At 40.3% G+C, this 24876-nt stretch overlaps 1 protein-coding gene across 1 annotated transcript in view; it reads left to right on the top strand.

The window, feature by feature from the left end:
- rock2a (rho-associated, coiled-coil containing protein kinase 2a) overlaps nucleotides 1-24876 on the top strand; it is a 65457-nt gene that overhangs the window by 10734 nt on the left and 29847 nt on the right. Inside the window, exons 2-7 of the mRNA XM_074691527.1 lie at nucleotides 20204-20285; nucleotides 20391-20491; nucleotides 22107-22244; nucleotides 22387-22647; nucleotides 24340-24484; nucleotides 24625-24763. Of these exons, the coding sequence (XP_074547628.1) occupies nucleotides 20204-20285; nucleotides 20391-20491; nucleotides 22107-22244; nucleotides 22387-22647; nucleotides 24340-24484; nucleotides 24625-24763 (866 nt within the window). The remainder of the gene's footprint in view (nucleotides 1-20203; nucleotides 20286-20390; nucleotides 20492-22106; nucleotides 22245-22386; nucleotides 22648-24339; nucleotides 24485-24624; nucleotides 24764-24876) is intronic.

The raw sequence follows: 24876 nt of genomic DNA, 5'->3' as shown, positions 1-24876 counted from the left end.
TCTGGCTAACTTGACTGAGAGCTGGATGCAGGGACTCTGCTCTGCTGAGCAGCCCGGCTTTACATGGTGAATTAGCAGTTAAAACACTGTAGTTTTAGCAGACCTCGTAATACTTGTGAGACTGTGATATTTGCATGCTTGTTCTGACTGCATGCACTGTGAACCTGGACCACAATGATGCTGCGGTAATAACATAGTGAGGAACTGACGGTAGAGGCGATCTTTAGACGACACTTTCAGCATGATGGATAAAACAGACAGAGAAAAGTGAAGGAGCAGGATGGAGCCCTGTTATAGAAATAGTTTATTGTTGAAGTCTGCCTATATTTCCACGTATAAACTATACATGTTACAGTACCGGTTTGACTCACCACACTGAAGCGTCCTGAGATGATCTGTGTTGAGGTGGATTTTCTTCCTCCTGAGCTGCAGAACCGTCCGGGTCTGACTCGTGGTCCAATACAAAAGGACGTATCCTACACTCTGCCATTTTATTAGTGCTATCAGTGCCTTACGGTGAAGTTTAGGCAAACAGCAAACTCGCTCAGTCTGCTCCAACCAATATGGTGATTTTGTAAATACTGCCATGCTGCAAAAACCGCCCCCTTTAAACTAACAGCCTGATAGATCATTTGTCTCATTATTTTGCTTTAACAGAGAGGATTCCCTCAGCCTGCTGTAAAACATTCATTAAAAACAGGACAAAAAACTCAAAGTTCAGCTCCTGCCACCCACACACTCACACACACTCACACACACACTCACACACACACACACACACACACACACACACACACACACACACACACACACACACACACACACACACACTGGTAAATACACACATACGTCACAGAACCTTGAACACACATTATATAATAGCTTTAACAAATATGAAAAGACCTGCTGGTCCAAGATCCACCTTGCAGGGATGTAGAAAGGAATGTAAAATATGAGGCAGAGCTGTGTGTCCACAGATACCTCACTACTTCATACGTGTGCTTCCTCATCTGGCAGGATGATTAAGCTTTACATAAAGTGCTGTGAAACTCATCTATCCTCATAATATGACGGTTTGGATGAGGAGCAAAGCTGCTCTGTGACGTCTTGATGTGTTTTTGCTGGTGTATGGTTCTCATGTGAAGGGAAATGTATGCACCCTGAGATTTGTCTTAATCTGCTGGATCTTCTTGTCTAGACGTACAGACTGTGGCTGAGATAATGTGGCTGTGCAAACTCTGATGCATTCAAGAGAGCATCTGACAAGCTTTTATGTAAACTCCTGAAAACTAGGCCTGTCACGATAATCAATAAATCAATTAACCGAACGATAAATAAAAACGTCCTTGGTAAGTTTGCCAGCCTCGATAAACTGACACGAGCATGCATGTTTGTTTTCCTCCTCTCTTTCAACCAAAGAGGCTGAATGAGAAGATGGCTCACTACGTCTATCTTTCCTAACATCGGGGTGCATAGGTTCTATAGCAGATTTATAGCGGAGTGAGCATCTGTCAAAAATGCGATCTTTGGGGTGAAGACGGGGCTGCTCCCGCGTACACACGGAGAGAGCTGAAGCGAGCGTCCTGAGGGGTAAGGAGGAAACACACGCTAATATGAGTGATGGCACGAAAGATACGGTTCTTAAGCCGCCTACCACAGTCCCAGTGTGGGAATATTTTGTTTTTTATCAGAATGAACAAAGTGTGAGCTCATGAACACCAACGAGCTGATATGTCGTATTTGTTTGAAAATAGTGGCGACGAAGAAGAAGAGGAGGTCCTTGGTAAGTTTGAAGAAGAGGAGATTGTTCTTTGACAATCCGCTCTTACTGAGGCTTTTGGTCTGCAAAATAAATATAAATAAAAGCACCAAATGGTGGGCGCTAAAAGACAGCTACATTGCCAAAGAAATGCAGCCCTTCAATACGGTTGAAAGCCAGAAATGTTAAAAATGTTTAACAGACAGTACAGATTGACTGGGAAAAAGTACATGTTACAAACAATTCAGGAACTGTATAAACTCCCTTTTATTTAGGCTATAGTTTTTATTGTTGTGGGGGTTTTTTTGAGTTTCGTTTTTTCTTTAGAGACAGGGTCTATGTTTTATTGTTTTTGATTAGTATGAATTATTTTCATTGACATGTATTTTTTTTTCTAAAAGAGTCCATTTCATTTTCATTGTATTTTTTTTCTCTTTCTTGTTTGTTAAATTTATTATATTTTTTGTTTAATTTATTTTATTTAAAAAATCCTGACCTTTTAATTACAGTTAAATACTCTTAAGAAATTAAAGTTTATTGCTTTTGATATGGTGTACTCACTTTACTGTCCCATTTATCATAATTATATCAATGAAAAAATGAAAAAAAAATCAAAATAATAGTGACAATAATATCGTTTTATTGGCAATAATATTTTGGAAAATTATCATCTAGCAAAATTTGTTATCCTGACCTAGGCCTACGGAAAACAAACTTAAGACTGCTCTGAGTTTACTGTTTTGTTTTTTTTTTAAATATAAAATCACCACTCTGATGGAAGATCTGATGCTTGGAGGACTTTCACTCCCTGCACAGATTTAGGACGTGACTCATGTTATGAAAAGCCCACTGACTGCAGCTGATGCACAGACCTTGTTGTCAAACTCGGAGCTGATTCTTCCCCGTGTTGTGTGAGCGTTAAAGAGTGTGATACCTGAGTCTTGTGGTATTTTTAGCTTAAATGAGGGTGTGAGCGCAGAGAGGAGAAGAGAGAACAGTCTCCCACGCAGAACGCATAACCCATCCATCTGGCCTCGGCGCTATCATTCCATCACAACCTGCTGCTGAAACACAGCCTCCCACACACACACACACACACACACACATTACACACTTTCTTTCACACACTCACGTACATATGCACAGGACAACCATTAGCATTATTCATTTGATCTTAGCTACACACGCTGGATTATGGGACAGAACAATACAACATGCTAGCAAACAGCTCTGCATTGTCAGTGAGGTCGCACAGCTTTGGTTTCCTTTGACAAACCCAAACAACAGAGACGAGTCCAGCAGGGCCGTGCTGTTGAGGCTGGCAGTTATATTTCAAATAGTCGGGGATAAAACTTGAAATGTTTATAAACATATGAAACAATAACCATCCACAGAGCACATCCTCATCTTTTCATCCGTGACTTTTTATTCCAAGTTGTCTGGTTAGATCTGAACCTGAGAGTCTTTGCGACCGTAAAAAGATTTTTTAGGCTAAAAATTATTTATAACAAATCATAAAATCTAGAGTAAAGGATACATCTATTTTCCGAGCGCTGTCTCAGAAGGATCAGCATTTACTGTAAACCGTCCTCCATGACGATCATGACTACATTCAGTAAAGTCCAAAATTGGCAGTTTGTCTGCAGCTGTGTGTCTTTCTATAGAAACATCTGTTTTTGCTTTTGGAGTTTGACGTCTAGCTACTTATATGACTGACCCCAGCCTATGGGGACTTTGATGGTTGGGAGGTACAGACTGACACTACTCACCTCTGCTGGAACAAATATCTTACATTTTTTAAAAATCTTTAAAATCAAACTTTTACTTCACAAGATTGACTTCTGTTGTAGTTCATCTCTGTTTCCTATAAATCTGTGATCATGATGTTTTTCATAGGAATGATTTGTGTTCTTGGAATACTCAGTTAATCATCCAAAAGTAGAAACTTGAATAGTTCTTGTGAATATTAACTTTTACAAACCCCTATTGTGGCACAACTGTGGAAAATTATTTTTTAGACATCTGCAAGCTGTTGGCTTTTTCCAATTAAATAACAAAAAACTTTGTAAATGGGACCATAACAGTCCCAACCACACGAGAAAGCATCAGTGCCAGTTGTTGGTGAAACAGGTCGAAGCACTGTCAGACTCAGGGCTGGAAACAGTTCTGAAAAAAACTTCAAAGAAAAAGGAACAAAAAATGAAGTTAACAAAAAACTTTGGGTATCACTTTGTATTAAGGTCCTGTAATAAGCATTAATAAGACATTTATAAATACTTATAAGATGCTTATTCACATTATCATTTGTTTATAAGACTGTATAACTGCTTGATACGTGTTTAATAAGGTCATTGGAAGGGTTAGGCCCCACAGGTTAGGTTTAGGCATGGGGCCCTGAATGGTTAGGTTTAGGCATGGGGCCCTGAATGGTTAGGTTTAGGGGAAGGGCTGGGGTAGGGCTCATGAGAGACAAAAGCAGAAGACAAAAAAACAAAGAGGGTTAGGGTTAGGTTTAGGTTTCATATAGCTTATAGATTAAGTTATCTTGTAGTAACTATTACAATGACCTTATTAAACACTTATTAAGCAGTTATATAGTCTTATAAACAAATAATAATGTTAATAAGCATCTTTTAAGTACTTACAAAGGTCTTATTAAGGCTTATTACAGGACCGTAATATAAAGCATTACCAAACTTTGCTTGAAACTAGAATATAATTTGTAGATCATATTGATTTTCATAACGTCTAACTAGCCTGCAACAATTTAGCAGAGTGAGTTAAAGTATCTCTCTGTGAATAGTTAGCTCTGACTATTAAATAGTATATTTAAATTACCCATCCCCATTATTCAGAAAAAATAACTTTTAAAGTTGTGTCTTTAGTACTACTATGTGTCTCAGCTTGTTTTGTGCATCAAAGCAATGTTTGTTTCATGGAGCACCATCTCATGAGTCTACTACAGCTGCACACTAAAATTCCTGACTGCACTGGTTAGTTTGTGAGCTAGCACCAATAATAAGATGCAGCTAACTTTTCAGATAAAAAGAATGCACACGGTTTTTAGGAATATCTTTTACTCCCTGATGATTAGAACATCCCTCAGCAGTATCTGAGTGTTTTTGGTCCTCATGAAGTAATGGGTACCTTTCACATTTGAAATGGTATGGTGCCTGGTACCTGGCAATCAGTACTTAACAGTTCCAACTTTTGGTACTTTTGTGTGTTTATGTGGTTGTAAACATTATTTTGTTTAATAATATCTTAAAGTTTTTCATTTTAACATTTTTATTTCTCGATATGAAATCAACTATAAACTTGAAATGCTGTGTTCATGTTCAGTATGGAAAATTGCCTCTTCTTCCACTCCCTCACAGTCACAAGGATACTTTCAGGTACCTAAATACAGTAATGTTTGATTTTAAGTGAATCAGTACTCAGTACGACAAGGGATGGGTACCGAGTTAGGAACTTTTATAGGTACCGACCGAATTCTGTCAAAAGTACCAAGTACCTATTCACATAAAATCAAAAGGTACCATGTTAAGGTACCTAAATGCATCCTTGTGACTGTGAGGTAGTGGAAGAGTAGGAGATTTTCCATGCTGGACATGAACACAGCATTGCAAGGTTAGATACTGAAGAATGAATATGTTAAATTGAAAAAAAAAAATGTATTTTTTTCTTCAATAAATTGATATTTTTTTTACCACTATAACACAGAAAGTACTGAAAATTGGTATCGTTGAGTACCGGTACCGATTGACAGGTACCGGGTATAGGTACCTTATTGTTTCAAATGTGAAAGGTACCCATCCCTAAGTACAACAGACAGAATTCGGTTGGTACCTATAAAAGTATCTAGTTTAGTACCACTCCCTATCCTCATGTCTTCTTTCCTCTGCCATTGACTGATCATCTCTGTAAGGTTTTGTTCTTATTCCCTCCATTTATTATTGATTTAACAGGGCACTGATTTTTTTGCCACACTGTCAACAGGCAGAGGTGAAAATGGGACATATTAAATGTGTTGGACTTCTCTAAATGGATTGATTTCCTTTGCATCCATATAATTACTTACTGTCTTGGTGTTTTGACCAATCAGAGTCAAGTATTTATAATGGCTTGAAGGTATAGTGAGAAAACAGTAATCTACTATTATTGACTTCACCTCATATTTTCTCTGATGGACTCAACCCAGCCCTTCAGAATTGCATAAAGGTGAATTAGGGATGCACCGACCCAATTCTGGTATCCAGCCCCTCAAAGCTGGATTGCCTGGATTGGTGGGAAAGGAACCAAATTTGACACTAAGGATAAACTATGATTTAGTCTACAGGGTATAAAATTTAACAGTCAAAAATGCATTTTTTCGTAAATTCTTGAAGCATTTTATTTTAGCCAAACTGATGTTAAACATTTAAACACTTAAAGTTTAAATGAATATTAACTTAAGTAATTCCATATGTACCCATTTTTGTCTTTTACTCAAAACATTACCCATCTTGTCCCACAGTAGGGCATGCAGGTTATTGTTTAACACTGGGATCGGATCAGGATTGGTATTGGTGGATACCCAAAGCCCAGGCATCGGTATTGGTATCAGGACCAGAAAAGTGAATATAGAGTAAATATGTAAATAAACAATGAGGTGATGGTATTTTGTCTCTTCAAAGAACTGTGCTCATGTTAGCACTGAAGCCTAAAGGATAAAAACCTGTTTTTGTCTGTTGGATAAGATGATTGAAATAGATTCCTGACCATTAGCTGTAAAGTCTCCTGTTTAATCTTTGAGTTAATAAACAAATAATAATCTCTTAGACGTCATTACTTCAGTCTAAAAACTGATAAGAACACTCAACAGGTGAATAACACCACGTTAAGTAAAATAAAGTTCTCTTAGGGAATTTCAGTTATTCTGGATTTGTCACCTTTAATCATGAAAACACCAGACTGTTTATGTGCTGACTCAAGAGAACGTGATACAACCACTATGTAAACAACAACAGATTTTTTTTTCAATGAAGATAACTTCATACTGCCTGAGCAGGTCATTTAACAGTCTGCACACAAGGTGAAGTGAGAACAAACAGCGGGACTTAATGTACGAGAAGTCCTGCCCTGCAGAGTATTTTTTCCTGGCACATTCCTCGCCGTACTTTATAATAAAACACGGGTGCCAAGAAATGCACGGGGCACCGGAGCATGGGACAGAAATCTGTCAGAGGAAAGAGTTAAGACATACTCTTGTTATTCCCCGCGGAGACATTAGCTGTGCTATTTGTGGGCCTCTGCAGGATTCCTGCCGTTGTATCTTTCTTGGAGAGTTTACGGGCCCTGCCTGGCACGGTCCCCTCTCTCTGCCCGGCCCACCGTTTATCCCCACAACTATTTTTAAAACGGCTGGAATTCAATCAAAACATTAACTTTCTGCTCAATCCTTTTAAGCCCAGAGCTGTGCAGCTTGTTTTCTGTTCCACATGCCGAGCGATGAGTTGGGTAGAGGAGAGGAAGAGGCTGTTTTTCTTTAAATGAAACGGAGCAGGCAGAGTTTGTGCTGTCTCAGGCTTTGCGTAGAGTTGGTTTATTCTTCTCTGTGTTTACCTCCTTTCAAGTCAACATCATTACATTTCTGCACTGGTGGATCCACGTGTGCTTTTACAGGCTGGTAAAGAGTGGGAGCAGGCAGAGGAAGACTGACAGCTCCATAATGTGGACGGCAGGCTGCGTAAATCAAACGGGGAAAGAATAGGATGAGCTGAAATGGAGGGCCTGTAAAACTCCTGCCTGCTGCTTTCCTGCAACTTCCACTCCTTTCAACTCTTTGTATTTTGCAAGAGTTGCTTAGCAACCACCCAAAACCCATTGGCTGGAATATAATGTAGCAGAGATAATGCTGAAGTGCTTTCTAATAGATACATACCAACTCATACTGATAAGCCTGGCTGGACAGATACTCATATGAGCTCAGTGTATGCCTGTCACTATAAGATGTGCAGGGACGTGCTGCTTCATGTGTCAGGCCTGACTCCATCCTTTCCAGTTAAATCTATTGTTAGAAAAAAAAAAAAAAACATTTGATGTAATCAAACTAAAGCATGAGGGTGGGAAAGAGAAGAAGGAGCTGTGGTTGTCTCAAAGCAGTCCAGAGATGTCAGATGCATGAAATTTTAACTGTCAGTTCAGCTCAACACCTCCCTGGATGCTTGGCAGTAATTTCACATTTATTAATATAACTGCTTCAGCTCAGCGGCTGAGAAACGTCCTCCAGAGTCTGGTTGGTGGTTTGTCCTGTTACACTAATGGAAGCAAATTGAAAGAGCTGCATGCAGCCACTTAACTGGTGCAACACCAAACCTCATATTATTTATGACCTGCAGGGTGGGGGCTATCAGGCTAATACTGTTCATTACAAATACACTGATTTCAGAGCACAGGCTTTCTGTTCTTGTGTTCAGATAAAATTTAACAGAAGATATAATGTGGAGCTATTAGTGTAGAAAAAAAAAGAGATTTGTGTGTGTGTAAATGAAGCGGCAACCTACAGTATAACAATATATGAGGCAAGTGCTAAAATCTGCTGTTTCTTGAGTGTTCACTTGAGGCTGGATCCAGAAGTACCTGAAGTCACATTCACACCAAGCCAAAAAAAAGCTGTTTTCAAAGCAGAAATGAACCTATTTACACCCTGGTTAAAAAAAACCCTCTCCTGTCTGAATCTTTAATTATTATTTTTTTACTATCAGCACACACTGTAAGGACTAGGGCTGAACAATTAATCCATTTTAAACCGACATCACAATGTAATAGAATGCAACTTTCAAATCGCAAAGGCTGCAATTAGAAAAAAAAAGTTTCATGTACACGGACCTAGAGGAATTATAGTAACTTGTACTTGTTCTCCCTTAAAACCAGCAAAAGTCAAAGTGCTGTTTTTTTCTGGCAAAAAAAAACCCTGTGGGCTACAAAGATCCATCCAGTAGATGGTAGAGCCATACCCCTTTGTCACTTTTTTTCTGTATGGTTTGTTACTCTTACTAATAACTGGAGGTCAGTAAAATTTCACAGTGTTCCTTCTTCTTTTTCAATTAAAGGATCAGTTTGGTTAATACAGCTTTTATATTGTTTATTATATTATTCAGTGCTTCGGGAGATATTTAGATCCAAAATCGTGCAGCGGACGTTCGTATAATGGGATCCATCGGGGCATAGACAGCGCTGCTCCTAAAACTGCATTAATCATCCAAAAACTCATGTTTTTCACCAATATTCCATCCACTGTCACTCACTGTCTCTCCAGACAGCGCTGTGTGGCTGTACTGACCTCTGAACTGACGAAAACTTTGTTCACGATTGCCCCTCCGCGCGTCGTCATGCCTGCTGTCTTCCCCTGAAACAATGTGCCGCAATGTGCATTCGTGGAGGGGAAATCGTAAACAAAGTCTTTGTCAGTTCAGAGGTCATTACAGCCACACAGCGCTGTCTGGAGTGACACAGACTGCAGCAGAGGACTAACCCGGAGCGGACCATGATGGAATATTGGTGAAAAACACGTTTTTGGACGATTAATGCAGTTTTAGGAGCGGCGCTGTCTATGCCCTGATGGATCCCAATATACAGACGTCCGCTGCACGATTTTGGATCTAAATATCTCCAGAAGCACTGCTTGGATCAGGAAAACCTTCTGGCTGAGTATTTTGTTCTACTTCATTCTATAAACAATGTAAAAGCTGTATAAACCGAACTTATCCTTAAAGAAATGCAAAAATGACTTCTTTAAATGCTAACAGTATCTTTTGTTAGTCGTACAAAAATCGTGTGCTAAATCGCAATACTGGTCTAAAAAAATGCAATTAGATTATTTTCCAAAACCGTTCAGCCCTAGTGAGGAAGGTGAATTTTTTTTAACTGGGCCGTTCAGATGATATTGAGATATTAAGATCGAGAGCTCGCCCAATCAGAGGCACAGCTCAGGGTCTTGTGACCAACAGGCGCCCTTTTGCTGTACACAAAGCCCTTGTCACTATCAACATGGCCGCTATAGCCAATGTGCTTCATTTTCCGTTTCAGAGACAGACGGGTGAGGTCAGGGAGACTACGTTAATGCTTTATACAGTGTATGGTGTAAATGCATCCACAAATATGTGAACTGATCCACAAATGTGTAAACACATTTGCAAATGTGTAAAATATTTACAAATGTATTCCCAAATCCACAAAAATATGCTCAAGCTGGCAGCCTGCGCCTAGGAGCCTGAGCTCAGGGCAAACTTACCCACCTCTTACAGATACCTTTTTTTCCTGCATTTGCAGATCACTCACACAGCAGAACTGTTGCAAAAATCACATGTACACAGAGAGTCACTTGAGAGGCCTCAATTGCAACTGATGCTTGTGTGTATTTTCATCCACATTGGTGAATTTGTGTACACATCTGCAAATATTTTACACATTTGCAAATCTGTTTACACATTTGCCGACTTGTGCACGCATTTGTAAATATTTTACACATCTGCAAATTTGTTAACACATTCATGGACTCGTGTACATATCAGCAAATACTTTACACATTTGCAGATCTGTTTACACATTTGTGGATCAGTTAACGCATTTGTGGATTGGCTCACACATGCGTGGCTCAGTTATTTGTGAATGTATTTACACACACACACAAAAAAACTTCTGCAATAATAGCTCCATAACATAAGGCAGAAACTAATGCTTTATAAATGGTGAAACATGGAGTTTGTGTGAGTTAGCTCCAGCTTAAGCTTGAAGTGGAAGATCTACTGAAGAAAGGAGTCTGCTGGAGAACTGGACGTGAATGTTAAATATAGTTAAACAAAGTAAGCAGCTCTGTGATTACCTTTTTTAGTTAATTAATGCAGAATCTGTGCCCAGTCCTCTCATAAAAGGCAGATTTTATCCCGGCCCAGGAATCGACCACATCAACAGTCCCTGGTGATCAGTAAATATTTCTCTCCTCCATCTGTTTGATAATTGGTCTGAAAATGCACTCATCCATCAGGCTTCAACAGGATCTCTGTGAATAATGATGTCTTGGAATATTTATTAATGATGTTTAAAAACACTGTAAAGGAAGATTCTGTCTATTTTCTCAATCTGACTCCATCATCATAACCAGGGCCTCATGGACACCTCTGGATGCTGCTTTGGCCGCCTGCCCTGAAAAGGAAAACAATAAGGTTCCTAACATGCTTCCACTACATCACTGCATAGCTACCGGCCTCTCTCACCGTCACCAGGGCAACGTCTATTTCTTTATTTATCCTTCCTCCTCATCTTGTTTAATGGAGTGTTGTTGAAATGACAGAGAGAGGAGTACTGTGTCACAGAGAGGTCCAGTTTGCAGAAAAAATGTTTGCTGTGCTCCTGTAGTGTCCAAGCCTTTCTGCACATGTTGAATTTGTTTCTCTCACTCTGACTGTTGATTATTAGCATTATTTTTTTTTTTTTTTGAATACTGAAAGCTTGAGATTCACTGAACTGAATTTCTTGTATTTCAGAATTATCCCGAGAGCTTTGATGTGGATCTTAACAAAAATATGTAAGAGAGTGATTATCAATCACTCTTTTACAGCTTTTACAGGAAGTACAAATCAGAAATGTGCATACATTTGGTCACTCCTTGTGGGGCAACCCCTGGTCTAAAAATATGAGACTTGCATATATGAATGATAAATATTACATATAGAAATAATAGAGAGGCACCTATTCCACATTGGTCCGTTTTGATACCAGTATTTATTTAGCATCCTCGCTCTGAATTAAACTTTCACATATTGAAAGTTTTCATCAGGCTGAGGCTGCTAGCTCTGCTAACTTTAGCCACAGAGGCAAACCAATTTCATGTTGACTTTGTACTGTGTTGAATACAAACACTTAGCCAGCTTTCTGAATGTTTTCTTCCTTTCAGTCCAGTCAGTCTGTTGAAACTTTTGTGACCTAAGATTTTGGCCAGGCAGTGCAACTTGTATGCTGATTTGACCAATGTCTGCTCTCCCTCTGCTGGTGTCAACATGTATGGAACAAAATGCACTTCTTTGGTATTCCGAACATTAATCCTCTTAGATTTGTTGGGTAACGTTTACCGTATCTTTTATGAACTTAGGAACCCAAAGATGCTCCAACTTGACTTTTAATCAGCAGCTGCTTTGTCCTGAGAAGAGCCCAAACTACAACCTCTGAAACTACAACCAACTTTTCAGCCGTTTGAGCGCCCCCTGGATGACAGCTAAAGCATGGACTTGACCTACTAGGAGGGAACAATGAAAGAAGTTTATGGTGTCCATATTTAAATAATACTTTAAAAAGAAACAAAGTCAATGCACTGCAGGAGCACACTGATAATCCATTGTAAGGTTAAGGTCGCCATATCAGTATTTAATCACACTCCTGATGTTGATGACATAATTAATAATGGTTCAATGTTGAGAACTGTTAGCCGTCCAGACAGCCTCTTCCTGCTGCGTCCTGTTGTTGAATCTAAAGTCGTCTCACAGACCTTAAAACTTTACACCAACCAGCAGCTCTGTTACAACTAGGGACGGGCAAGTACCGATACCAGGTATCGTTATCGGGCTGATACCAGCCTTTTTTTACAGGGATAGTTCGGGTTTTTTGACATGAACCTGTATGGCATCCTCATCTGTAGTTATGGGCATCAGCGCTGACTTGCCCCTGTCAGCGTCCTGTGACCCGAGATCTGGTGCGGTTTTGGTCCAGACAAATGTAGTCTGGCAACATGGCTGGGGTCACGAAAATAAAGCGTTTTTCCTCTCAAAACAATTTTTGTTCAAGAGAGTGATAAATTTGCATCACAAAACTGCAAACCGGAAAAAAGTCAGACTCCGTTATCGCTTGGCACTACTTTCTGGTGCGTATCACTGCGCCGCGCGGTGCATCCAGCTGCCCGGCGTGCATTTTCACTGTCATTACAACTTAAAAAGTTAACGATAACATGTCTGACTACGACATTGACGAAGATGACATTACATTTAGCACAGAGCCAAGGGGATATCTTTATGAACCCGAATATACTGATGCTGAAATTTTCCACGTACCTAGGTACGTGAAAAAAGCAGTTGCACTCCACCTCTGTCGGCACCACAGCAAAAGTGCGCCAGGTCCTGTTCAGATATCACGAATAAACCAGAGAGAGTTTACAGTTAAACTGGTTTATTTTGCACTTGAATTTACTTTAAAAGTACTTAAACTCTGACAGTTGCTAGTTTTATTGTGCACTTTTAATACTTTTTTAAAACTTTTTTTTAATACTTTTCAAAAAAATTCTAAACTCAGAGTTTTTTGTGCTTTATTTTGGACTTAATGGCAGAGTGACTATGCCGTCTTTGCTCAAAATTATTTGTCACTGTCAAATGAAATTTTATGTATCAAAAGTACTAGTAGTATCAGTACTCGGTATCGGTGAGTACTTGAGAGAGAGTACTCCAACTGGTAACGGTCTGCATAAAAAGTGGTATCAAACATCCCCAGTTACAACTCTGAATCAGCATCAGACACTGGTCTGCTGTCTCTTATTGGTGGTTTGATAACAGGAGCAGAAATGATGATGAACAGTGTTTATGAAAAACGTTAACATTTTGATGTAGACAAAGGATTTATATTTTTAAATGGATAATCATTGTTAGATAGACAACACACCTTCCTCTCCTCCTTGATGTGAGACGGGAAGCCAAAATATGGGTGCTGACATATCGCCCTGGTAGAGCCAGGGCCTGCTGGGTGGAGCTACAGGACAGACATTGTTCCCCTGATGTTGACCTAAACCAAAGATATAACAGGTCCAGTTTAAGGCATGTTTCATTTGTTATGATGAAGGAGGCAGGTTTTAAGACATGTACTGCAGCCACAAGGGGGAGCTCAAACAGTTGTGGCTTCACTTAGGATAGCTGTCGCTCTGTCCGTCATTTTGTTTTGTCTGTTGAATCTCAGTTGACCTTTGTCGTCAGAGGACAAATAGCTTCATCAGCCAGTAAACAGTTTTTATAAGAGTATCCATCCCAGGGGGTAACAGTGGATGAGTCATGATGGAAACACAAAACCTCAGAGCATCAAACAGAAAAGTCCTGTTTTTGATCGTGGAGAAACTGATTAGTGATTCCTGCAGAATCAGTTGTTATTCTTCTGCAGACAAACTGTTTGCTGGGAACCAAGAGAGTTGTGTAGGCAGCAGCCTCTCTTCACTCAAGGGGGGCGTGAAACTTGTTGTGCTTTCATCGCTGAGCTTCTCCTTTCTGAAAACATGACGATCATGTTCATTCCCCAAGACTTCACCAGCCAAATGAATCGTACCTTATTTTCTTTTTTTGTCCACCTGAAATATTTCAGCTGGTGTGGAGCAGAGGTTGCTATGATACAGTGTGGACAAATGATAACAGCAATGGATCTAAGTAATTACACAAGTGTTTATTTCTCATTAAAACATGAAAGTTCAATGTTTATGTAACTAAATGCCTGATTTATGGGGTCATCATTATAAAAATGTTACTTAATATGTTTCCCTGCTGCTTGATGCACAGTGAGGGTTTAACACTCAGCTCTTCAGACCTGCAGGTTAACAGGTGAACTCTTGGTTTTAACAGCCTGTCATTGGGACAAAAATGACTAATGAGACTTAGCATGACGTCAACACGTTAGTCATCCTGCGTAATGACCTATTATGTATTTTAGGTGACATATAGACAGGTCTGTTTTTGACCTAATAAAGGATGTAGGGTATAAGAGGAAAAAGAGAACAGAGTGTGGTGGGTGCAGTTTGAATGGTATCCGCTGTGGTGTGACACACCCACAGTCTCACAGTTATGCAGCTTACATCCGTGCACCTTTAAAACCGAGACGTTACAGACCTGAGATATGAGTCAGTAACTGTCATGAAATGATCTGGCTTTGATTTTAATGCTGTTGTCCAGACAGTAAACACACACAGCGCCGTGCACATGGCGCTACCTGCAGCTGGTCTGCACGTTGTCCTGTTTTGGCAGACCAATGTGGAGCAGCAGCAGTAGCAGAACGCTGCTTCAGAGGAAATGACTTGCACACAGGGACTGACTTCATGACACAGTGAAATTATCTGCCAGCCCTGGGGTGGGGTGGATCATTTCCTGTATTGTCGTGCTCACGGGGAGATCCTCGTGCATGTGACTGTGTACATGCACACGCACTCAGCAACCCCTCTCCACCCCCCGGCGTGCGTATTTTTTTCCCTTAAATAGTAGTTTTGTGAGGTCAGTCCTTTCATGGGGAAGGGAAGTTGATATGATGAAACAGAGTGTGCAGCTCGCTGCAGACTGACTGCAGCCAAGCGGAGAGCGATGGCGAGAGCAAGAGGAGGAAAGGCAGATAAGAGGCAGAGGCCACGAGAAGAAAAGGGCAGAAGCGACATGAGAAGCAGCGCTGAAGTGAAGTGAAACAGAATGTGCCATCTTGTCAGCTGTCGTAAAGATAATAAAGATAAAGGATGAGGAAGAGGGAGAAGCAGACATGTTTGATAGAAACCAGTTCAGGACACTGGGTCTGCTGGCTGGGTCCACTGGGTCAAAGTGCTCCTCACTGACCGTTCAGGAATGTGTCAGAAAATAAAACTGATAGATGGCTTCCTCATCATCACACACTGGAACAATAAGAGGATCTAGAGCTGAAACGATTCCTCGAATGATTCGAGGTACTCGATTACAAAAAATACTCAAGTAATTTTCTCCGCCTCGAGGAATCGTTTAATTAAAAAAAAAAAAAAAAAGACTGGTATTGTATAAATGTGTCAAAGTGTGTTTACAAATTTTGGAGCTACCAAAGCAAATGCTCTTATTGACATGCTGTATCAGAAAATTTTATTTCTTAAAGAGAAAAAGATTCATTTGAAAAATAACTGCTCTTTAACGAAACAAAAATGTATTTTATCCGATTACTCGATTAATCGATGGGATTTTCAGTGGAATACTCAAATACTAAAATATTGGATAGCTGCAGCCCTTAGAGGATCTGCATCAGTCAGAGGATTCTTGCTTTCCCAATGGTTTCCCCACATTGCCTGAGGTCAGACTATGACATCACTGAACACCACAGTCAGTCAGCTGCTGCTAAGCTAAGCTAACATGCTGCTGGAGAGCTTCAGTCTAGATCCCAGACTCTGTTCATGTCTGAGCTGCTGTGACACATAGTTCATAGGGTCGAGTATGAACCAAGTCTAACCAGGTGTGAACAACTGAAGACTGGGATTGATGTTACCTTTGAAAACAAACATTTTTAGGCAAGTTAAAAAAGAAGTAGCTGGATAAATTTCTACTAAACTACAAGTCTTTAAACTTGTCCACTTACCTCAAATCCTCTTATTTAAAAAAATGAATCTTATTTATAGATGTGTGCATTTAATTTATCAGTCTTCTTATTTCTTATTTTTCTTCATTTGTCTGAGATTCCTGCAGCATGTCCATGTATGACCAGAGCAGAGCGTGGTCCAGGGTGTGTGTCCTGTGGATGAGTGTATGCCTGTGTAACATCAGTCAAGCAAAGAGCAGGGGCTCCAAACATCAGATATAAAACACTGAACGGCCTTTAGAGCAGCTGGAGGCCTTTTTGGAAAAAAAACGCTTTTATTCAGAGCCTCTGGTTAAGATAAAAGTGTAGCTCGCCAGCTAGCTGAAGATTAATTCCCAAACATTAAGCTAACAGCTAAAGTTAGCAACTTTTACAACCTGACGCTGCCTTTGGGTTTAAAGTTTTTTGTCACTGTTTGTCAGTTTGATACTTAATTCACATGTGTGACTGGTCTGTGTATTTATTTATTTTTGTTACTTTTTGCGGGGTCTCAACAATTGAAATGTCAGATTGATCATGTCACCGATTCTGTTCATAACTTTTATGGACAGAATTTCTAGGCGCAGCCAGGGTGTCGAGGGGGTCCGGTTTGGTGGCCTCAGGATTGGATCACTGCTTTTTGCAGATGATGTGGTCCTGTTGGCTTCATCAAGCCGTGACCTTCAACTCTCTCTGGAGCGGTTCGCAGCCCAGTGTGAAGCGGCTGGGATGAGAATCAGCACCTCCAAATCCGAGTCCATGGTCCTCAGCCGGAAAAGGGTGGAGTGCCCTCTCCGGGTCGGGGATGAGATCCTACCCCAAGTGGAGGAGTTTAAGTATCTCGGGGTCTTGTTCACGAGTGAGGGAAGGATGGAGCGAGAGATCGGCAGGCGGATCGGTGCGGCGTCCGCAGTAATGCGGACTCTGCACAGGTCTGTCGTGGTGAAGAGGGAGCTGAGCCGGAAGGCGAAGCTCTCTGTTTACCGGTCGATCTTCGTTCCCACCCTCACCTATGGTCATGAGCTTTGGGTAGTGACCGAAAGAACAAGATCGCGGGTACAAGCGGCCGAAATGAGCTTCCTCCGTAGGGTGGCCGGGCTCTCCCTTAGAGATAGGGTGAGAAGCTCGGCTATCCGGGAGGAGCTTGGAGTAGAGCCGCTACTCCTCCGCGTTGAGAGGAGCCAGATGAGGTGGCTCGGGCATCTGATGAGGATGCCTCCCGGACGCCTCCCTGGAGAGGTGTTCAGGGCACGTCCCACCGGGAGGAGACCCCGGGGCAGACCCAGGACACGCTGGAGAGACTACATCTCTCGGCTGGCCTGGGAACGTCTTGGGATCCCCCCGGAAGAGCTGGACGAAGTGGCTAGGGAGAGGGAAGTCTGGGCTTCCCTGCTTAGGCTGCTGCCCCCGCGACCCGACCCCGGATAAGCGGAAGAAGATGGATGGATGGATGGAGATTGATAAAAATCTGAGGTTTAGGGAAAAGATAGCTGACGCTACGGTTAAATACTTGCCATCATTTTGGGTTGCGATATTTTGATTGTTAATACAATTTTTATCTTTTCTTATCTTTTTTCATGAATATTTATATATATTTTTTCTTTTTTTACATATAATTTTTGCACAAGGTTTGCTTAATTTGTAGTCATATAAATAGAAGATATTTGGTTTTTGAACCTTCATTACAAGATGTCACTTTGGTCCCAGATAATTCCGAGCATTTTTACATATTTCTGGCATATTATGGACTTATCAATGAATTAAAACGGTGAATGTTTCGCTCGCTGTAGCTAGCTATAGCCCTGACAAGAGCAAAGATTTAGGAGAGATAAAACAGTTAAAATGACCTTAAGTTACAAACCTCTTTTCGTAACCTGTTTCAGGTTGTTAATTAAGAATTAAAAGGGGAAAACATTAAAAAACAAAAATAAAAACCAGAAAACAAATGAAGTCAATTCAGACCATAAAATGAGAGCAATTCAGTTTGCATAGAATAGTTAGTTAGGCGAGTTTAGTGAAATGTTTTGCCTTATTTCTGAGAGTAGGCAGACTTATTGTAAGCTAACAGCTTTCTTTGAACATAAACTCAAGAATAAATTGTTCTTACGTTAATGGAGTTAAGCAACATTTAAAATGCTCACATTAGAATTTGAAGAATTTTACTCAGAGGATAATTTTAGAACCAGCTTTGTTGAATAATATCCTCAGTTTCTGTCATAACTTCAAGAAAAGCTTTTTTGCTATTCTTGGTAAAAAACAAAAAACAAAAACAGAAGTATATATATATAACTAAAAAATGTTGACATCACAGAGGAACTCTGATTGCTGTTAATGCTGTTTGTATCGTGGCCCACGCACTGTGAGGAGGTGACTTATTCTTTCTTAGACAGACTGATGTCAAACGGCCTCAGTCACAGTGTGCTCATCCTTCGTCAGCGGGTGAATATCTCTGACAGAATCAAGCTGATGGCACAATTACTCATCCTCTCTGTGTCTCTCTGGAACAAAGCCTTCAGATAGAAACGTTCCCTTTGCTCCATGCTGTCTCTTTATTTAGTCTGTCAACATCTTTACTGTGGCTGAGACATTTGAACATTCCTCAGACTGACTGTGCAGTGCTGACAGATGGCTGATTTAATTCCACACAGTGATATTAAGATTAACTGAAAGTAAAACCTCTGTTTCAGACTAACTGCGAAGTGTGATGTGCATTAATTTTGAAAATCATTCAGGTGAAGTTAGTTTTCTCTAACATCAACTTCAGTCAAACTGTGCAAAGGCTTTTATGCATTATGTCCAGAACTTTGATCAATGATTAAAAATGAATTAAAATGTTCATAAAACTGTCCTCTATCTCTATGGTTTAAAACAGACAATTTGAGTCATAAACTTTTTTTTTTTTTTTTTTACTTTGTTTTTTTTCTTTTGTGTTTTTTTTTTCAAACCAAGCATAAGAAAATAATACAGCTTAGTTAGAATGTAAACAGTGCTTCATCTATACATCATTTTGTTGTAATGGTGAAAATACTGCTAGTGCCACTTTTGCTAAACCCTCTGCTCTTAGATGAAGTGACAATCATTCCTTCCATTTGTCAAAGTTTCAGTTTGAAAAACAATTCTTTATCAAACTTTATTTGTCCGGTCAGTCTTTGTTGGACGATTGGGTTCTTGTCGTTTTTAGTGTTAGAGCTTTCCTCCTAGCTGCTAATAAAACCTTGAACAACTATTCATCCGTCTTTGACAGGTGGGCAGCAATGTAACCCTGATAGATCAAGAACTAAAACTCAATCCCAGCATCAAAAATGTTTTTTAATGTCTTACATTTGAATTTATAAAGATCTCCATGGATCGAACTCTTTTTGCTGCATCATTAACTTGCTGCCATGTTACTGTGCTCTGCACTGACTCACTCTGAGACACTACATGTTTCATCCTCACATTTATTTAATGCACAGTGTGTGTCATGTCCTGCGTTTGATGCAACACTTGCTGACAAACTTTAGTTCAGGGAATAAAGTGTTAAAAAAAGGTTCATGCCTGTAAAATGCTTTGTGATTGTACAGGAAGTGTCTGTTTTTTGCAACACTAAAAATTTGTTGCTCATCAGTTTTAGGGATGGACACTCATGAAACAGAAGAGTCCTGCTTCTGTTAGTCTGGATTATAAAACGATTCTTGTCTTCTTAAAGAAGTACAGGTGACTGAAAACTTCACGATGCACTGTTCATTCATGAGTGACTTGACTAATTCTTACTCCCCTTGTTCTCTCCCATGTTCCTCTCATGATCTGTATTTCTTTTAAGCAGCCCTCAAGAAAAAAAATAACATTAATGCTGACATTGAGACATGAACTTTGTGATTTAATCAGCTTTCCTTTGACAACTCATGGCTCTTAAAGAATATTCTGTGTTTGACTTAAAGTTTGATCAAATAAAGAAGAACTGGTCTTTCCCACACGCTCATGGTAACGTGATATCATGATGTTTAGCACCTCCACTTTTTCCGAGCGATGCATGAAAGCCTGAAATATCTGTGGAGGATGTTGCACTTTGATCCACGTTTTCTTTTGGTCACGACTGGTAATGGATTGTTCTTTCTGTCTGTGTAGGACTCCATCAACGCCCTGGTCTTAGACTTGGACTACCCCGCACTACGCAAGAACAAAAACATAGAAACCTTCTTAAACAGATGTAAGTACCCAGAAGTAAGTGGAAAGAGGACGGTGAAGACTTTTCTTCTCTGGAAGCTGAAAGTTTGTCTTAATCTGCTCATGCCTCTGTTCTCTTCATGCACAGATGAGAAAGTCATAGGACAGACTCGAGACCTCCAGATGAAGTCTGAAGACTTTGACAGAGTTAAAGTGATCGGTCGAGGGGCCTTCGGTGAAGTCCAGCTGGTGAGAAGTTGTTCCAGATTTCAAGAAACTCCACCCAGTCCAATGGAACCTGTCACTCAAAAGTGTTCTTTAAAGTCTTAAAATTGGGTTATGCCCTCTGCACAAAAGTGACGCAAGGAAATGAGACGTCAGAATCACGATGAGAGAATGCGTGTGGCTTTAAAACTTTTTTACACTCTGTGTGCCGTCTGTTCTCAAAGTGCAGGGGTCAGTGTATCACAAAACATATACTGCAGTACTAAACTAGAATAATAGAAGTTGTCAACACTGTTTAAAACATTTTATTTTCTTACCTTTTTCTCTTCTCTGCCATCAAGTGTGGCCGCAGTTTCACACTAGGAACTGTTCATCATAGCTACCACAGTGATCTCTGTGTAAAGAATCATAAAATGCCAGTTGTTTTTGGTACTGCAGGGGCGGATGTGGCTCAGACTAGCAGTGTAAAGCGATTTGAGTGATCGGAAAGACTAGAAAAACGCTATAAAAGTACTGGTCCATGTATCATTTACCATACAGACAGCAGGAGCTCTGATTTGCCCAAGTGTCTTTGGGTGGAAGTTAAATGTTTTGGGAGGTGCGTGATGGTGAAATTTCTTGCCTGGAAAGGACCACGCAAGGAGGCGAGGCTGCTAAAATGACATCATACGTCCACATGAATTTGCGCTTTGAACATAAACCAAGCTTTAGCCTGTATTGTCAGTTATTTAAATGTGTTTCAAAAAACATCCCTCTTTCTTGAAGCCTATAGATAGGATGATAATGTAGCCATACTGACCCTCTTAGCATAATACTGAAAATCCAGAATCAAACTTTTGTATGAATCTTACTTATAATAATAATAATGATGATAATAATATTTGCCCTTTAAAGATACTCAAAGACACTTAACACACAACATAAAAAACAAATACTGACATTTTGAGGCTGATGGTGAACCACCTTTATTGTAGTTAATATGTTTAATATGTTTATGTAATCATGGGTCTAAAAGTAAAATTTGCTGTTGTATTTAGAATAGAATAGAAAATACTTTATTTATCCCTGAAGGGGAATTCAGGAGTCACAGCAGCAATCAAGATAACAAAAGTAAGAAAGTGTATAGAAAGTGCAAAAAGGTCCATAGGAAAATAGATGCTGACAGCTTGTCCATCATTGTCCAGTTCAGCCAGTCTCCACCTCCACAGGGTCCAGGACTGAGCTTCTTCAGCAGTCTGTTCAGTCTCTGTCTCCTGTCTGCTCACAGCAGGTGAAGCTCTTCCAATGCGGTGTTGGTGTCTGGTGTTAGCTCCGTTAGCCATGTCTTTGAATAGCCTGATGCTACTCCGCCCTCTGGTATTCCCTCTGTTGCTTGGTTAGCATGGCTAGCTCGTCCATCTTATTGGAAATAGATCTTGCGTTCCAGATAACAATGTTGTGGGGAAACATCAGGCCCTGCACCAGTTAGCATTGACATGCTACAGGCTGCTAACAGCTGATTTCACATGTAAACAATACAGCCATGGTTACATGTAGGATCTCCAGGCAAACACAGGAGGAAAAGTAGTAAAAATATCACTGAAGACAAAACTAGTGTCCATGACCAACCATACAACTCTATATAATCGCTCTTCCCCAGGTCCGACATAAAGCCTCTCAGAAGGTCTACGCCATGAAGCTGCTGAGCAAGTTTGAGATGATTAAGCGCTCGGACTCGGCTTTCTTCTGGGAGGAGAGGGACATCATGGCCTTTGCCAATAGTCCCTGGGTTGTTCAGGTAAGAAGCTTTATGCATTATATTAACTAACAATCAGATCATCGTATCACTCAGACAGACAAACAGTCAGCTTAAGAAAAGAGATAGGTGCCACTAAGCTGAGAACGTTATGTCTTTGTAAAATAATGTCTTGTTTTGCCAGTTGTGCTGTGCCTTCCAAGATGAGCACTACCTCTACATGGTGATGGAGTACATGCCAGGAGGAGATCTGGTCAACCTCACCAGCACCTACGACGTGCCAGAGAAATGGGCCAAGTTCTACACAGCAGAGGTGGTGATGGCTCTGGATGCTATTCACTCCATGGGCTTCATCCACAGGGACGTCAAGCCGGACAACATGCTGCTGGACAGGCTGGGACACCTCAAGCTGGCAGACTTTGGAACATGCATGAAGATGGACCATGTGAGTTTAGCTCCTCATTGAAAGATGAGAGTTGAAGCAAGCAGTGATTGTGAGAAAACGGTTTCTTAAACTGAGAAGTGAGAGACGAGGTTTTTTAAATGCACAGTAGGATAATTCCCAACAGAACGTCTGAAAAAGAACAGTGGTAAGGGAAAAAAAGGCAAAGAGAATGTTTTTCCTCTGATTAAGAATGATAATTAATTTATAACTCGGCCTTCTCACCCACTCACCGCCCACATGTTCTGTCTTTTCTGTCTCCGTTCATTCTCTGAATCTTTCATATAAATCTATGGATGCCTCTTAACAGTTTTTTCTTTTCTCTATCAGTTCCATCTATCAACATCTATTCTCTGTCTTTTCCATTTATCTTTTGGTGCCTGTATCTATTACTTCTTCCAGGAATTGGACGTAGCTATGATTCATCTACCAATGTCTCAGTGCTGTTCATGCCAATCACACTGAGCACAAAAACGACACACTGAAAGTACAGAACTCAAGCACATGAAAACAAATGTAGCCAGCAGGAACAACTTTTCTCCTTCGTTTCTTTCCCTTCATCTTTTCTTTAAACTTCTGTTTCTTCTCTCCAAACCTTCTCCAACTTACACTTCAAGTTCAAGACCTTGTTCTCACTAGAGTGCAAAATTGTTTTCCCTTGAACTCAAACGTACATATACATGAAATGAAATCAAACAAGTGTGTAAACTAAGGATGGGCGAGCACCAGTTTAGGGTATCGGGCCCATGCCGGCCTTATTTCAAGGTATTGGTACCTGTGAAGGTTGCTGATACCAGCAGCTAGGGATGGGTACCTTTCACATTTAAAATGATAAGGTATCAGTTCCTGGTACCTGGCAATCAGTATCGGTACTCAACGGTACCATTTTTTGGTACTTTTTGTGTTTATATGGTAAAAAGTATCAATTTGTTTAATAATACAATCTCAGAGTTTTTCAATTTAACATATGTATTCTTCAATATATAACCTTGTAATGCTGTGTTCATGTCCAGCATGGAAAGTCGCCTGCTCTTCCACTCCCTCACAGTCACAAGGATGCACTTAGGTACCTAAAAATGGTACCTTTCGATTTTACCTGAATTGGTACCCGGTACTTTTGACAGAATTCAATTGGTACCCATAAAAGTACTTTATTCAGTACCCATCCCTACCAGCAGCCTCTACTTAAGGCAAAAAAATCTTACGTTTAGTAAGTTTTCCTCACCAATAGTTGGCGCCAAATTGCTAATGAAATTACAAATATGCGTCAGGTCCTGTTCAGACAACTTGAATGAACCAGGGAGAGTTAGCAGTTAACTGATTTATCCTGTGAAATGCATTAGTTTTATTTATTTATTTATTTAGTAATCATCACATTTTTCTGTTTTATCAAGCTTTCAGCAGAATGGTAGGATAGTATAATGAAAGTTTATTTTCCAGGTTATTAAATCGGCATCAAATATGATGTGCCACGCATACAAACACATCTTACCATCAGGTTACAGTTAAATAACCGGGGTGGTAAATGGTGTCAGTTCCTCAAGCAGATGTTTCAGGATATATTGATTTCTGCTAATTACAGATCTGAAGAACTTATATCTGGATGAAGATACTTGCATGTTCTTGTTCATTATGTAAAAAAAAAAAATGCTGATGATATGAAGCAGGACGTTGACCTGAGTGTTTGTGTTGCAGACTGGCATGGTGCACTGTGACACAGCAGTAGGAACTCCAGACTACATCTCTCCAGAGGTGCTGAAATCCCAGGGAGGAGATGGGTATTATGGAAGAGAGTGTGACTGGTGGTCTGTCGGGGTCTTCATTTTTGAGATGCTTGTTGGTAATTCAACTTTTAATGTCACTGTACTTTTCCTACAGTGGGGATGTTTCCTATGAAAATGCCTTTTGTGTTTGTTAAACTGTCAGATCTCAGTTTTAATTCGAGCACTTTAAGATGATCCTCTGTGTGTTTTCTGCCAGGTGACACTCCGTTCTACGCCGACTCGCTGGTGGGAACCTACAGTAAGATCATGGACCATAAAAACTCCCTCAACTTCCCGGATGACGTGGACATCTCCAAAGATGCCAAGAATATTATCTGTGCCTTCCTGACTGACAGGTAGAGTTCAGTCCTGTGCAGCGCTGCATCATGTAACAGTCAATACCTCTGAGATATAAACGGGGCACCTGTGTTTTCTGATGGACTGGTTTGTGATTCTTTAGTCTATGGTG

This window comes from Halichoeres trimaculatus, unplaced genomic scaffold, assembly GCF_033239565.1.
Source record: "Halichoeres trimaculatus isolate MK-OKI-2021-1 unplaced genomic scaffold, fHalTri1.1 fHalTri1_scaffold_17, whole genome shotgun sequence".
NCBI classification, from domain to species: Eukaryota; Metazoa; Chordata; class Actinopteri; order Labriformes; family Labridae; genus Halichoeres; species Halichoeres trimaculatus.
Note: the sequence above shows the minus strand (reverse complement) of the source record. Positions and strands in the feature narration are given on the sequence as shown.